The sequence below is a fragment of the Hemicordylus capensis genome, chromosome 5 (assembly GCF_027244095.1).
Source record: "Hemicordylus capensis ecotype Gifberg chromosome 5, rHemCap1.1.pri, whole genome shotgun sequence".
In the NCBI taxonomy this organism is placed as follows: domain Eukaryota; kingdom Metazoa; phylum Chordata; class Lepidosauria; order Squamata; family Cordylidae; genus Hemicordylus; species Hemicordylus capensis.
In genome coordinates this window covers 205528859-205542523 of record NC_069661.1, presented here as the reverse complement: position 1 = coordinate 205542523, position 13665 = coordinate 205528859, and the positions used below count along the sequence as shown (strand labels likewise).

The 13665-nt window shown below is 42.1% G+C and overlaps 1 protein-coding gene across 3 annotated transcripts in view; it reads left to right on the top strand.

Moving 5' to 3' along the window:
• Window positions 1-3: 3 nt before the first annotated feature.
• The window catches only part of LOC128326012 (uncharacterized protein C3orf20 homolog), a 72911-nt gene continuing 59249 nt past the window's right edge, over window positions 4-13665 (top strand). Inside the window, exons 1-7 of one of the 3 annotated variants that reach the window (XM_053252045.1) lie at window positions 2296-2478; window positions 4286-4357; window positions 4443-4546; window positions 5924-6486; window positions 9768-9848; window positions 9953-10000; window positions 10960-11059. In XM_053252045.1, coding sequence (XP_053108020.1) covers window positions 4313-4357; window positions 4443-4546; window positions 5924-6486; window positions 9768-9848; window positions 9953-10000; window positions 10960-11059 — 941 coding nt within the window. In that variant the 5' untranslated portion in view covers window positions 2296-2478; window positions 4286-4312. Of the gene's footprint in view, window positions 123-2295; window positions 2479-4285; window positions 4358-4442; window positions 4547-5923; window positions 6487-9767; window positions 9849-9952; window positions 10001-10959; window positions 11060-13665 lie in introns of those variants that run through there. The other 2 variants (XM_053252046.1, XM_053252047.1) reach the window with 2 other exon arrangements.

The window sequence follows — 13665 nt, the reverse complement described above, 5'->3', positions numbered from 1 at the left end:
GATTATCTCATGTAGATGTTAAACAACTTCAGAGACAATATGGAGCCCTGAGGAACACCATACCAAAGTACAGTTTTTGAAAAACAGTCCCTGAGGGACACCATCTGGAATCTGCCCTAATGGTAAGAGTGGAACCACTGCAAAGCAGTGCCTCCCACCCCCAACTCCCTCAGACTTTCCAGAAGGATACTATGGTCGATAGTATTGAAAACTGCCGAGAGGTCCAAAAGGACCAGCAGAGTCACACTTCCTCTGTCAATTTCCAATTGGAAATCATCCATCAGGCCGACCAAGGCAGTCGAAAGCCGGTCTGAAACAGGTCTAGATAATCGGTTTCCTCCAAGACTGCCTGGAGTTTGGAGGCCATCACACTCTCAATTACCTTGCCCAGCCACGGAAGGTTGGAAACAGGCCTATAGTTGCTCAACTCTGAGGAATCCAAGGTAGGCTTCTTCAGAAGTGGTCTAATAATTGCCTCCTTAAGGCAAGGAGGCATCCTGCCCTCCCCAGGGGCGTAGCAAGGTTGGAGTGGGTCCAGAGACAAGATTTTAAAATGCCCACACACCCCCGCTCACTGAAGCTCAGCTCATGAAGTAAAGAAATCTTAAATGAGGCTGAATAGTGGTAACAAAAAGCATAGTGAGATTTATGTGTATGTGTGTGTATATATATATGTGCACTATGTGCCGCAATAGAACATCATCCTAAATTTTTTTTAAGGTTTTGTAAATTGTGGCCGATGCAAGTCATTTAATAATATTAGAGAAAGACATGCTGTTCTGGTAGCTCCAGGTCTTAACACTCACATCAATTTCGGAGGATGAATACAACTGAAGGAAGCCTGGGTGTGTGTGTGGCTGGCGGAGTCAGTCATGTGGCTTGCCTCTGGGGGGCCCCCCAAGGCCCCAGATAACTGTCTCCCCTTGCCCTATTATAGTTACACCCCTGGCCCTCCCTCAGAGAAGCATTTATTATCTCTACTAGGCCTTCTACAACAACCTCCCTGCCAGATAGTATTAGCCATGTCGGGCCCTGTCATTCTGAAATGTAGGCAGGTCTGAATTTGGTATCTATAGGTAATTGGGAAGTATTACTTTCTGTTGCACATACACCCACAAGCAAACTCTTCAAAATATATAATAGAGATAATTACCCCATCCAGCAATGGGTAATCTGCAGCTGCAGATTGACTCCACAGTGCTTACTCGAGCCTCATTCAGTTTAATGGGTGATTGCATCAGTTGCTGTGAATGAAGATCTGCTTCCCCAGCAGAGCCACTAGTCATGCATAACATGGTTAGAACTGGGTCGGGAGAGGTCTTTAAGTCATGAAATAATTTTAATAAAACAAAATTTAATTTTAACAAAATCAAAGCCTTTGTGCCAAGTGCCGAGCAAGCTGTTCTCAAGCTGGAAGAATGTGTGTGCTCACCAGTGTCCTCTCAAGCCAGGGAAATTAATACCCACAATTGCCAGCCAGGGAAATAAAGGGAGCCAGGGAAATAATAATGCAGTCATGGCCAACTGGAGCAAAGCGACTGCTGTAACTGACACGGTGGAGGAGGTACTGAAATGCTGCCTCCTCCTCCATTTATCAGTATATGCAATGGAGGACAATGAAGCAGAGTGTCATTGCTTTCCTTTCTTGCCAACTATCCCAGATCCTTTGCACTCAGTGGCCAGAACACTAGAAGACAGATTTACTTTCTATTGGGCAATTGCATGCACAATACCTTTAAAGAGTAGATAGAACAGATTATTTTTAATGTTGGTGGAGGCAGAAAAAGGCTGCTAACAGTGATTTAAAAGCCCCACACCCCCATATCTTGCGGGGTGGGTGGGTTTCTGGCCTACTAAAACGGTTGGAACCTGAGCGTTAATGGGAAGTCGAGATTTTGGGGAAATGGATATGTGTTCAAACATTTGGTTTTTTAAAAACACTTTAAGCACAACATAACGAAATGTTTAATGAAAAGGGCTCCCAAAGACGACCTCTTCTGCCGAAAACTCATTCATTTAATTTGGAATCAACATTTCCTTTCTTTCCATTTCATTAAAGTTACAATATACTTCTCAGAGTCCCTGGCTGATTGTGACAAACTACACAGCAGGCTAAGCCAAGCTTGTTTTCAGTAGATTATAGTTCTAAATCATTGGCTATTGTTATATGCAGAGTTATGCACACTGATATGCATCCATTAGAGTGGGTTTTATGTAAGACCACATCGAGTAGTGGCCAGTATGTTCCAAACTGTAGCTCAAAGCCTAGAAGTGGCTGGAGAAAGGAAGTACTGTATGGCTGAGTACAATGTGCACCATGTGGTAACCAAGCAACAAGGTCTTAAAACTGTGTTGACAGACTGACAGCCAACCCAGAGAGACGACTCTTTTTCTCTGTCCAAGGACGCAGCTTTTATTTAGTACATTTTACACCACTGACCAAGCAAATTCACTCTCTATGGAAAGTCTTCTTCTAGGGTATGTTATAACTTTTATTTATTATAGGTTATAAAGTCATAGTTAACAAGGAATATTTGGAGTCAAATTACCTTTTCTGTGCAGGGAGCTACAAGAGAATAAGATAAGCAATTATCTATAGTACCAGCAGAAGAGCTTGAATAGTCCAAAGTTGTATTCTGTTTTTCAGAACATTTTATTCCTGTTAATTTGTAAATGTAAGACATTAATTAACTCCCCCAAAAGGTTGCTAGACAGCCAGAGAGCCATAAGAAAATACTGCTTTGTTAAGTATCACTGACATAACAAACATTTCAATAAATGAAGTATTTCTTTGACTTAATACAATTATTTTTTCACATGATGTTGGAAAGCAGAAACTTTAAGGGAGGATCCAAATGTCATTTCTAGATGTTGCAAACTAGAATGATTCACAGTCACTTATTCTGGAAGAATTAGTTGAGATATAGTTTATAGCAATATAAAACATTTGCTTTTCAGAACTATATTGGAAAGAAAAAATGCTGTAATTAGCTTTATTGAAATGGTGCTATAAATTAAGTTTTGTCTCATTCTTCACATCATTGGCTTGGCTCCAGAGCAGTCCCACTGAAAGCAAATGAACTGTTTGGAAGTAAGTGAAATAAGGATTGTGGCTCCCAAATTAAGAACCTTTTGTTAAAGACTGATGAATATCCCATTGAAATGAATGAGACAACAGTGTTCCACTTCCGAGGAATAAAGGGGCTAAGCTAAGAAAACACAATCCTAGATACTAAGGCTTCCTGGGATACATTTTTTAAAAATGTGAATTGTTAATATGACACCTGTGCAAAGATTCAGCTTTGAAACGTCAATGCGAAATCACTAACCTCACCACAGCCCTATGTGGAGGCTGATACTCTGCTGTTACTACTACTACTATTTATACTGCTTTTCTATACAAACGTTCTCAAAGAGGTTTACACAGAAAAATAAAAAGATTTTTCCCTGTGCCCAAAGGTCATGCAATCTAAAAAGAAACAAAAGGTAGGAATCCACAACAGCTAATGGAGGAATGCTATGCTGCAGGTTGAACAGGGCCAATTGCTCTCTCTCCCCTCGCTAAATATCAAAGAGAATCACTACTTTGAAAGGTGCCTCTTTGCCCAGTTAGCAGAAGTTCAAGTAAAGCTCTATGGGAAAACCGGGAAATATTACATTTTCCAGCGTTCCTCACACACCTTCCTGCACGGCTTCCAAAATGTCACTGGGGGGCTTACCGCAGCTTTGCATTGCATTAAGGGCCCTCCTGATGTTGTGCACAGACCACTCTGTGCAGAAGTAAGCCGGGGGAGCATCTGCCTCCAGACGGGACCAGGAACGAGGAATAAATGATTTGGCTTCAGTCAGTGCTTCAAAGCCAAATCACGCCTGACTGATACTAAATTGTCCCCACAGAACAGCTTCAAATATTACTCTGGGTACATAAACCTCACTGAAATAAATGGAGAAGCCTGCTCTCATAGGAGTTCCATCCACATAGTGAAGCACTTGTGAAAAGCCACATCAGGGGCTATGCCTATAATTTCCATTTGAACTGGTTGTTAAAACACCAGACCTCCGGTGGAACAGTGTGCTGATGATGGTAGCTTGTTCCGCTCATGGAAGGAGCTACTATTGGTGGTGCACCACTCTGCTGAAGGTCTTGATGCAACCCCAAATCAACCTTAATTGCTCTTCACAAAAATACAGGAGTTTTATCGGCCACACTTATTTCTTATGTTCATAATACTTTATTCATACAAGTGTAAAAGTGTTATTCATAACTATTATTTTATCATTATAGGTGAAATATTTTACAGTACTGAGAACAATGGCTGAAATTCTGGAACAAGGACCTGTATATTTCTTTGACCAGGTACTTCTGTGTTCATGTTTAATGAATTTGTTCTGTTTTCTTCAAACTCTGAAGAGTTTAATACAAGCCTATATTTTTGTTTTAGCCAAAAATTAAAAAGAAATGGGTCAAGAAAATGGGACCAGGAGAACAGCTTACTGACTTAAATACAACTAGTGCAAATCCTCATGAAACTGGTTGCATTCACAGGTAATGGTGTTGGCATACAACGTACTACTTGGGTTTCAGCAAGTGATTACTCACATTAACGGATGAAAATTAACTGGAAAATCATGTGGATTTTTCCTCTTTTTAAAAGTCTTGGTTAAGCCATTATTTTCTTAATACCTAAACTCCTCCCCCGCTTCTTCTTCTAGAAAGGGTTCTAGAAAACCTTTAAGATGCCCCTGTTTTCTCATGCTTGTAATTAATTTTAATTGTTTATATCATAATTGTTTTAATAATTTTATCCTGTTTTTATGCTATACTTTAACTTATGTACACCACCTAGGGATGCACATGTTAGGTAGTATAGAAATATGATAGATAGATAGATAGATAGATAGATAGATAGATAGATAGATAGATAGATAGATAGATAGATAGATGCCATGATCCAGATTATAGGTATTAAAATCCGATTGAAACTGATGGAACAAGTTACTGTACTCATGAACTTCAGTCCCATTGCTAAAGTTAAATATTTTCAAGACCCATTTTGTTCTATAGGAAAGTTCAGAGTTTGCATAAACCTCTGCCACTGAAATCAATGGTGCTTAGATTAACTTTAGCTAGATTGTGCTGTAAGCATAGAGTGCAAGTTTGTCTTTATAGCTTTCCCCTTACATCTTATAACTTTGTCATGTTTTGCAAAAATGTTTTCCGTACTCAATTTTTTTTAAAAAAATCCAATATTGTCCTATTAAAATAAAACTGATATTTATTTCAGTTTTAAAATAAACTTCATTTAAAAATAAAGCCTGCTCACTTACTGTTGGTGAGTGCTTAGCCATGAAGTCTGCTTTGTTGCACAACACATTTTGTTTTGCAGCAAAAATTCAACTGAGAGGAACTGCTTCTAAATTTGGCAAGCAAATAAAATAAGCTAATTATTATTGAAATGGGTCATGCTAGTCATTTTCATGCCCTCCATGGATTTATTAAGCTTGTTTGGAATGATATTCCGTGAACCACCAGTAAATATACTAGAAGTGGTGATTAACCTTTTGACATTTTCATGTAAAAACTGTTGGCTGAATAACCCAGATGGCAAGATTGTTAAAGGCACACTACAAATTAAAAAATGTTTCTAAGGCAAATAGGATATCAAAGTGTAGTGCTTATTCCAGCAAGAGGCGAGTACTTCTTCCCTAATACCTACCCATCTGAGACCTGTTATTCACACCAGGAGATATGATGTGAGCCTGGAAATATCCAGAAGTATGTCTGAAGCTTTTAAATTTATGGGCAAGCCCTCTTCATCTCTTATGAGCCCTTGTCCTGTAATCCTAACTGGAGACAGGAATACCAATACATCTTTTAACTAAAAGGGCATAACTACATTTATTCTCTCCACATATGATGCAGGAATTCTGGATACACAGAAGAACACTTGGAAGGAAATGATACTTTACTGAAACACAATACAGCAGAGAAAGATCCAGGCTCTCTTCAAATACATGGGCCTTCTATATTCAGAACCACTTGTGAGGATCCTCCTATTCAGCTCTGTCAAATATCTTCAGCTCTGCTTACAGAAGAAGCAGTCGTACATGCAACCTTGTTAGATGAATATAAATGCATGGCTCTTACCATATTATGTGAACTGGAAGAAATGCTGAACCATTTTTCTAAGTACAAGTTTATTTTACCTAAGGGAATTTCAAATATCTTGACTTACAGCTGGAAAGAGCTTGTTGAAGATGCATCTTATAATAAAAAATCTTGGCAGGAACTAGCATGCAAAAATATAAAATCAGCGAGAAGGAAAACATCAGAAGAAGAGTGCAACAAGTTGTCACCAACATCTGAATATATGGACAATGAGATGGTTGGAAATATAGCAAGGCAATGCAGAAGAGCATCCATTAGCATTACGAAGGAAACAAAACCCCCCAAGATTCTATCAAAGAGGCTTAGTGGAAACAAGAGTAAGGAGATGTTACTATTTTCCTCTTAAATTAGTTCACTAGTATCACAAACCAGGACATTTAACTATCACTTGATCAAAATAATTAACTTGGCAAAGAGGCACCTTTTAACATGGTGATTATTTAGCAGGGGGAGAGTAACTGGCCCTATCCACCCCCAGCATAGTACCTCCAGTGACTATTGCTGGTGTCTATCTTATGTTTCTTTTATATTATGAGCCCTTTGGGGACAGAGGTCCATCTTATTTATTTGTTATTTCTCTGTGTAAACTGCCCTGAGCCATTTTTGGAAGGGCAGTGTAGAAATTGAAATAATAATAATCGTCATCATCATCATCATCACATTCATAACCAATCCTGATATTATTTTTATGTATAAGAATAGAGACAGGTTGGCTGGTTTTCATGCTAACACCTACACTCGGGGTTTGCTGTGACCACTTTACTCCATATTTAACTACCAGTAAGTAAAATAATCTGATTAGCACAAATAGATCAGGCAAGAGGTCTATACAGTCCTGCCTGAATTCCAGAGCAACAAACTGGTTATGGAAGGACTTTACACTGCTACAAAATGGTTGTGCTAGCTAGCAGTGCTGTCTGGGGCTTGCTATTTGTTCCAGACTAGTGTTGTGCTACCACAAGCATGCTTGTGGTTGTGCAACTGTGGCATGCCTCATTTCAGTGGGAACTTATGCAATCACTATTTTTAGCACAACAAGCCACCAGTGGTGGAGCAAGAATGCCAGCAGCCCCTGTCCAGCCCGCCCCTGCCGCCCAAGCCACACCCCCTGCTTCTGACATCAGATGCACCTGGTCTGGTCATGGCCTCCTTAGCAAATGGGGTTGCACATCCCATTTGCAAGTAAACTTCAGCTGACGCCACTTTTGCAGTACGGCCAAACCAGTAGCGCCTCTCCGGGCTTGCAAAAGCAGAGAAACGTGTTCCCAGCTGTCTGGGAGCCCAACACTGGCTGAAGCTTTTCAAAAACAGAGATGTGCAGCTCTATTTTTGAAAAGCTTCAGCTAGCGCTGGCCTCCCAACCTAGCTGGGAATGCGTCTCTCTGCTTTTGGAAGCCGGGAGAGGCGCTACTGGCCATGTAGCAAAGGCAGCACTGGCCAAATTTTACTTGCAAATGGGTTGCACAGCCCTGTTTGCTAAAGTGGCCATGCCCTCTACATCTGATGTCAGACTCGGGGTGTGGCTGGGGCGCGACACCTGAGCACCACAGCCCAGGTTCTTTGAACACCCCCGCCCACACAAATGTTGGCTCTGCCCCTTTAAGGCACCTTATTGATTGATTGATTAATTGATTGATTGTTGAATTTGTATACCGCCTTTCGTTAAAACAATCCCAAGGCAATTCACACAAAAATTAAAAACAAAACTATAAAAATGACACAATTAAATTATTAAGCTCAAATATAAAGCAAATCTGACTTAAAAGATTTAAAATACAAGCATAAGAACTGTACAAAATACAAAGAAGCAGCAGTAGAGACAATCGTATAAAAGCCTGGGTAAAAAGCCAAGATTTCACATGCTTTCTAAAAACTGTGATGAAGACCAAGGAGCAAATAGCCACCGGGAGAGCATTCCAGAGTCTGGGGGCAGTAACAGAGAAGGCCCTGTCCCGCGTGCACGGCAACCGAGCCTCCCTCATTGTCAGCACCTAGAGCAGAGCCCACTCAGATGACCTCGTCAAGCAGACAGCAACCCTTGGGAGCAGGTGGTCCCTCAGGTATCCTGGGCCCAAACCATTAAAGGCTTTAAAGGTCAAAAGCAGCACCTTGAATTGGACCCGGAAACGAACAGGCAGATAGTGCAGCTCTTTCAGAATAGGTGTGATGTGATCCCAACAGGCAGCTCCAGATAAAATCCTAGCTGCCGAATTTTGCACTAGCTGCGGTTTCGGAATATTCTTCAAGGGCAGCCCCACATAGAGCGCGTTACAGTAATCCAGCCGTGACATGACTAAGGCATGGGTAACCGTGGCCAGGTCTGCCTTCTCGAGAAAGGGATGCAGCTGGCGCACTAGCCAAAGCCATGCAAAGGCACCCCTGGCACCGCCTCCACCTGAGCTTTCAAAAGCAGAGCCGGGTCCAGTAATACCCCCAAGCTGAGTACTTGCTCCTTCAAGGACAGTGCAACCCCATTCAGAACCAGGAGAATCTCCTTGGCCTTCCTACTGACCAACATTACCTCCCTCTTGTCTGGATTCAGTCTTAGTTTATTAGCCAACATCCAACCCATCACGGCCTCCAGCCCCTGATTCAGAGCGTCCACTGCCTCCCTAGGATCAGGTGACAAGGAGAGATAGAGCTGAGTGTCATCTGTATATTGCTGACATCTCAGTCCAAGTTCCTGGATAACCTCTTGCAGTGGTTTAATGTAGATGTTAAACAGCATGGGGGGACGTGGGGGACCCCACTGGCCAATGGCCTCAGAGCCAAGCAGTAGTCCTCCAGCACCACCTTATGGATCCTCCCCCAAAGAAAGGACCGGAGCCACTCCAAAGCAGTACCTCCGATTCCCATACTTGAGAGGCGGTCCAGAAGGATACCATGGTCGATGGTATCGAACACTGCTGAGAGGTCCAGCAGAACCAACAGGGATGCACTAGAGTCATCCACTAGATCGACCAAGGCAGTTTCAGTCCCATATCCGGGGTGGAAGCCAGATTGAAGAGGGTCCAGATAATCCGTATCATCCAAGACTCTCTGCAGCTGGGACACCACCAAAATTGCCTAGTTGCACCTCTGTATATTGCTGCATAGCTTTTATATCTTTGACACATCTAGCCTTGAGAAAGAAAATGATAACCTTAGCTCTAGAGCTTGCTATCTTCATCCCAAGCCACAGTCACTAAAGAAGTTAAAGAACCTCTTGTATTTAACTGAGGGAAATTGCTGAAGAACATTGGAAAATGGCTTAAAGTTGAAGATAGAGAGATACAAGCAATACAAATTGCAGATCCACTAGGCAGTATTTCAACCCATTTATTAAAGCAGTTTCTTTTTCCAATTTCAAGGTGAGTTAAAAAGTAGTCACAGTATTAAGCCAGGAGTGTCAGTCTGTATCCAAAGCACATTGTTCAGTAATGGGGGGAAATTAACAGCAGAGAGGCCCCCTTTCTGGCCATTATCGGTCTCTTGTAAGTGAATGAGCATAAGGTCTTTGTAAGTGAAAAACAGTAAACAAGTTCTTAATAAATGTGCTTGTGTGGCTTTGTAATTGAGTGCTCAGGAACAATTGTGGTTTTCTCTCTCTCCTGTTTAGCTGTAGTCCCACAAGAGTATGCCAATGATTCATCTGTTGCTATCAGTTTTTCACTGTCCTCAAAGCTGTCTGAGGAAAGAGGTATTGTTTGCATGTTCTTATCTGCCTCTCTTTAAATTGCTGTTTAACTGGGGGATTTATCTGGTGGGAGTTAAGGGAATATCTGGTCTATTTTTTTTTTTGAGGCTGTTTGGTTCTGATGGAAGAAAAGAATATGAAAAAGAATATTAAAGGTAGCCTTTCTTTCTTACATTATTTTATTTATTTACATTTATATCCCACTCTTCCTCCAAGGAGCCCAGAGTGGTCTACATGGTTATTTTCATCCTCACAACCAGGGGCATAGCAAGGTTGGAGTGGGCCCAGAGACAAGATTTTAAAATGCCCCCCCCCCCACTGAAGCTCGGTTCATGAAGTAAAGAAATCTTAAATAAGGCTGAATAGTGGTAACAAAAAACATAGTGGACGATGCAAGTCATTTTAATGGCACTAGAGAAAGACATGCTGTTCTGGTAGTTCCAGGTCTTAACACTTACATCAGTTTCAGAGGATGAATACAACTGAAGGAAACCCAGGTGGGTGCGCGGCTGGGGGAGTCAGTCATGTGACTTGCCTCTGGTGGCCCCCCAAGGCAGTGGGCCCTCAAGACTCCATTTGCTCTATTTGTCTCCCCTTGCCCTATTATAGTTACGCCCCTGCTCACAACTACCCTGTGGGGTTGCTTAGATGAGAGATAAGTGATTGGCCCAGAGTGACCCTGTGAGTTTTGTGGCTGAATGGAGATTTGAACTGGGGTCTCCCAAGTTCTAGTCCAGTACTTTTGCAGAGACCCTCAGGAACAGATTTCTACCAGTGGAAAGGGCTTTCGTGGTCAGGACAGAGATGTGAAAATCACTCCTCCTCCATGCCCGGTCTGCTGCGCAAGAAGCCTTCAGCACAGAGATGCTTGAGACTTGCTTCCTGCCGACCCACAGTGCTACTTCTGTTACCCTATAGTTGCACATAATGCCATTTAAAATTTTTTTGAACTTGGTATTACATATGACAAGGTGAGCAAGAAATACAAGCAAATAATCACATCAATCAAAACAATATATTTTACATATTAACAAATATTTTTAGGATTAGAGAAACGTTTAAGATTTGTGTACAACGTTTTGGTTAACTAATTCTGAGTTATTTCTTCATAAAGGTTGGGCTGTTCCACATGCTGACTCTGACTCTAAAGACCCGGAATGGAAAGTACCATACATCTGGGCAGTGGAGAGACTACGGCTGGCTAAGATCCAAATGTACTAAAATGAGGTGTTATTTGAAAGAGGGGAATAGTGGTTAAATTAAACTGAAATGTCTCTGAAATTAAAGTAATCAGAGATGGGTTAAGATGGGTTACATTGCAAATGCTCATGGGAGTGTGCAGGATCACTGCTTGGAGCCCAGCTGGGTAAGGATGATGTTGAGACATCAGTTGTACAAATCTGTTGTATAAATTGGTGTCTCCACATGGGGTTTCTATGTGTGGCCACCACAATATATATATTCAGACCCACTGCACATTATTGCTTACAGGAGCAATTCGTCTACCCGCAATCCCATGTGCTCCTATAAGCAATAATGTGCAGTGGGTCTGAATCATAGTGTAGAAAGGTAATTCCACTTTAAAAAAAAAATCAAAAATTGAACTATAAATATTCAGTTTTTGACAGAAAAATCATTTGACACTGGCTTATATGTCCTGCAATATAATGCAGGTGTTGCAGAAGCACTTGATCCACTATGGTGCTCTACCCCATCCAGCAACAGTGCAACACAAGAGGCCAGTACTGGCCTCTTGCATGATTGCACATTGTGTGCTACTTCCATTATTCTCAATGGAAGCAGCACACAACGTATGATCATGCAAGAGGTCAGTAGTTTCGGAGTTGTAATTGTGGGAAAGAGGGTAGAGTTGTAATTGTGCGCATGGGTTTTAAAAACCTGTGTGCAGCTGTCACCAGGGCCACCGTCAATGACAACGGTCCCTCCATGCCTCTTCTCTCCCCGCTGTGCATGTGGGCGCCCCTTTTATTCCCGCTGCATGCGCAGCAGCCAGCTCAGCAGTGGGGCAGGGCAGCCTATTACCCCAGGCTGCCAGGGTAATCAGGACCACCACCACCACCACCACCACATGTGTGGTGGTGGGGAGAGGTTCCCCACATGGCAGGGAGAGAAGGGGCGTCCTGCTCCCAGTGGGGAGATAAGAGGTGCTGTGGGAGGGGGGAAGCACTGTGGGGTGGGGGCACCACCGGTTGGCAGGGCAGGCAGCCTATGCCCTTCCTACACTACGAACCACCTATGCCCTTCCTACATTACAGGTACTGCCCTCTTGCACAGCACTGTCATCATGTATGTTAGAGACCCACAACAATGCAGGTGATTCTGCAACACTCGTATTCGACTGTAGGACATTTAAGTCACTATTTATTTGGGTTGTGTTTTTTTAGAAATAATAGCTGACATGATGTGTAGACTAATGGAGTCAGAAGGCTCCATGTTGGGATACAACAGTGAAGCCAGCCCCAAAGTTTTTATAAACCGGTGGTTGCTCATTATCATATTTCTCCCCATTGATTTGCATGGGGATAAATACAGTAATGCTGCTTATGCAAACCCTGGTTTTTAAAAGCGTGGGGTCTGCCTTCCGGCATCACTGCAGCCCCAGCACCAAGCCTTCCAGCTGTGTTAGACTGTGTATCATGTTAGCCAAGAACCTGCCTCAGAGTGATAACGTTTGGGGACTAAAGAGGTTCCCAAATCTTGTTTTGTCCTTCAAGTTGGCATTATTGTAAAAAAAATTTTTTATAGAACAATTATTATAGCTTCTTTAGAAGTTTCTAAATAATCTTCTCCCATTTCCTGCTTTTCTCTACAGTTCTTATTCAATAAAATTAATGGATCAAGATCAAATGACTGTATCCAACTAGCTAAAGCTCAGGTTTTAATAGCTGTGTGTATGTTATTATATAGCAGTTATTTTCATTTAAAATATAATGTTATAGGCAAAGCAATCTGCCCCAGTGGAAAAGAGTATGTTTTATTTTTCAGTGTTTATCACCCCTGTTGGCTCACAGGCCTGGCTTGAAATCCTGATCCTTGTTTTGGAACTGAGTGTGCTGACTGTTGCCAGGTTTCTGTGCCAGCACTATAGCACTTGACTTAGTGTTATTGAATGCTTATTTTTAGCCTGGTCAGCAAAAAGGTGTCCTGAGTGCTATCTTGTTACAGAATTTAAGATGCAAGGAATGTTGGCTTGCAATCAAGGATTCTCCTAAGATTTCCTCTTATTTAGAATTACAAGCCTCTGGAATGCTTTCCTGCATAATTACTGCCATTAGTTAAGGGTTTGGGTATTCTGCTCTGAGAGTAAGCCTCTCTCAAAGTCAGCAAAGTGTAATATATGAGAAAATAAAGGATGACATTGATATATGAGAAAATAAAGAATGACATTGAAATACAGTGGCCTGAAGGCTTATGCTCTGAAGATTCTGACTACGAATGGAAATAACAGTCCAGTGCAGTCCATCTGCTCTAACTGAAGTGGGACAAGTAAAGGCTTGTGCCATGGCAAGTCAGAATCTTAACCTGACATGCCTGTCAGAATAACACCCTCCCCCATCCCAGCAGTTACAGTAAGGCAAGTTAGGCACCTTGCATGTGGCAGTTCCTGGGGACTGTAATCCTAGCAGCTAAACAGCCACTAGGATACTGCTTTGCCCCAGAGCTGTGGAGTGGACATTGTTGTTTCCTGTTTAGCCATTGCCAGTGGCGTGTGTGTGGTCCTGTAGCAGGAGCAAGGGGCAACTTTTGACACAGGAGCACTGGCAGCTATAGCTGCATCAGATCTGGGTCTGGGGCTGAG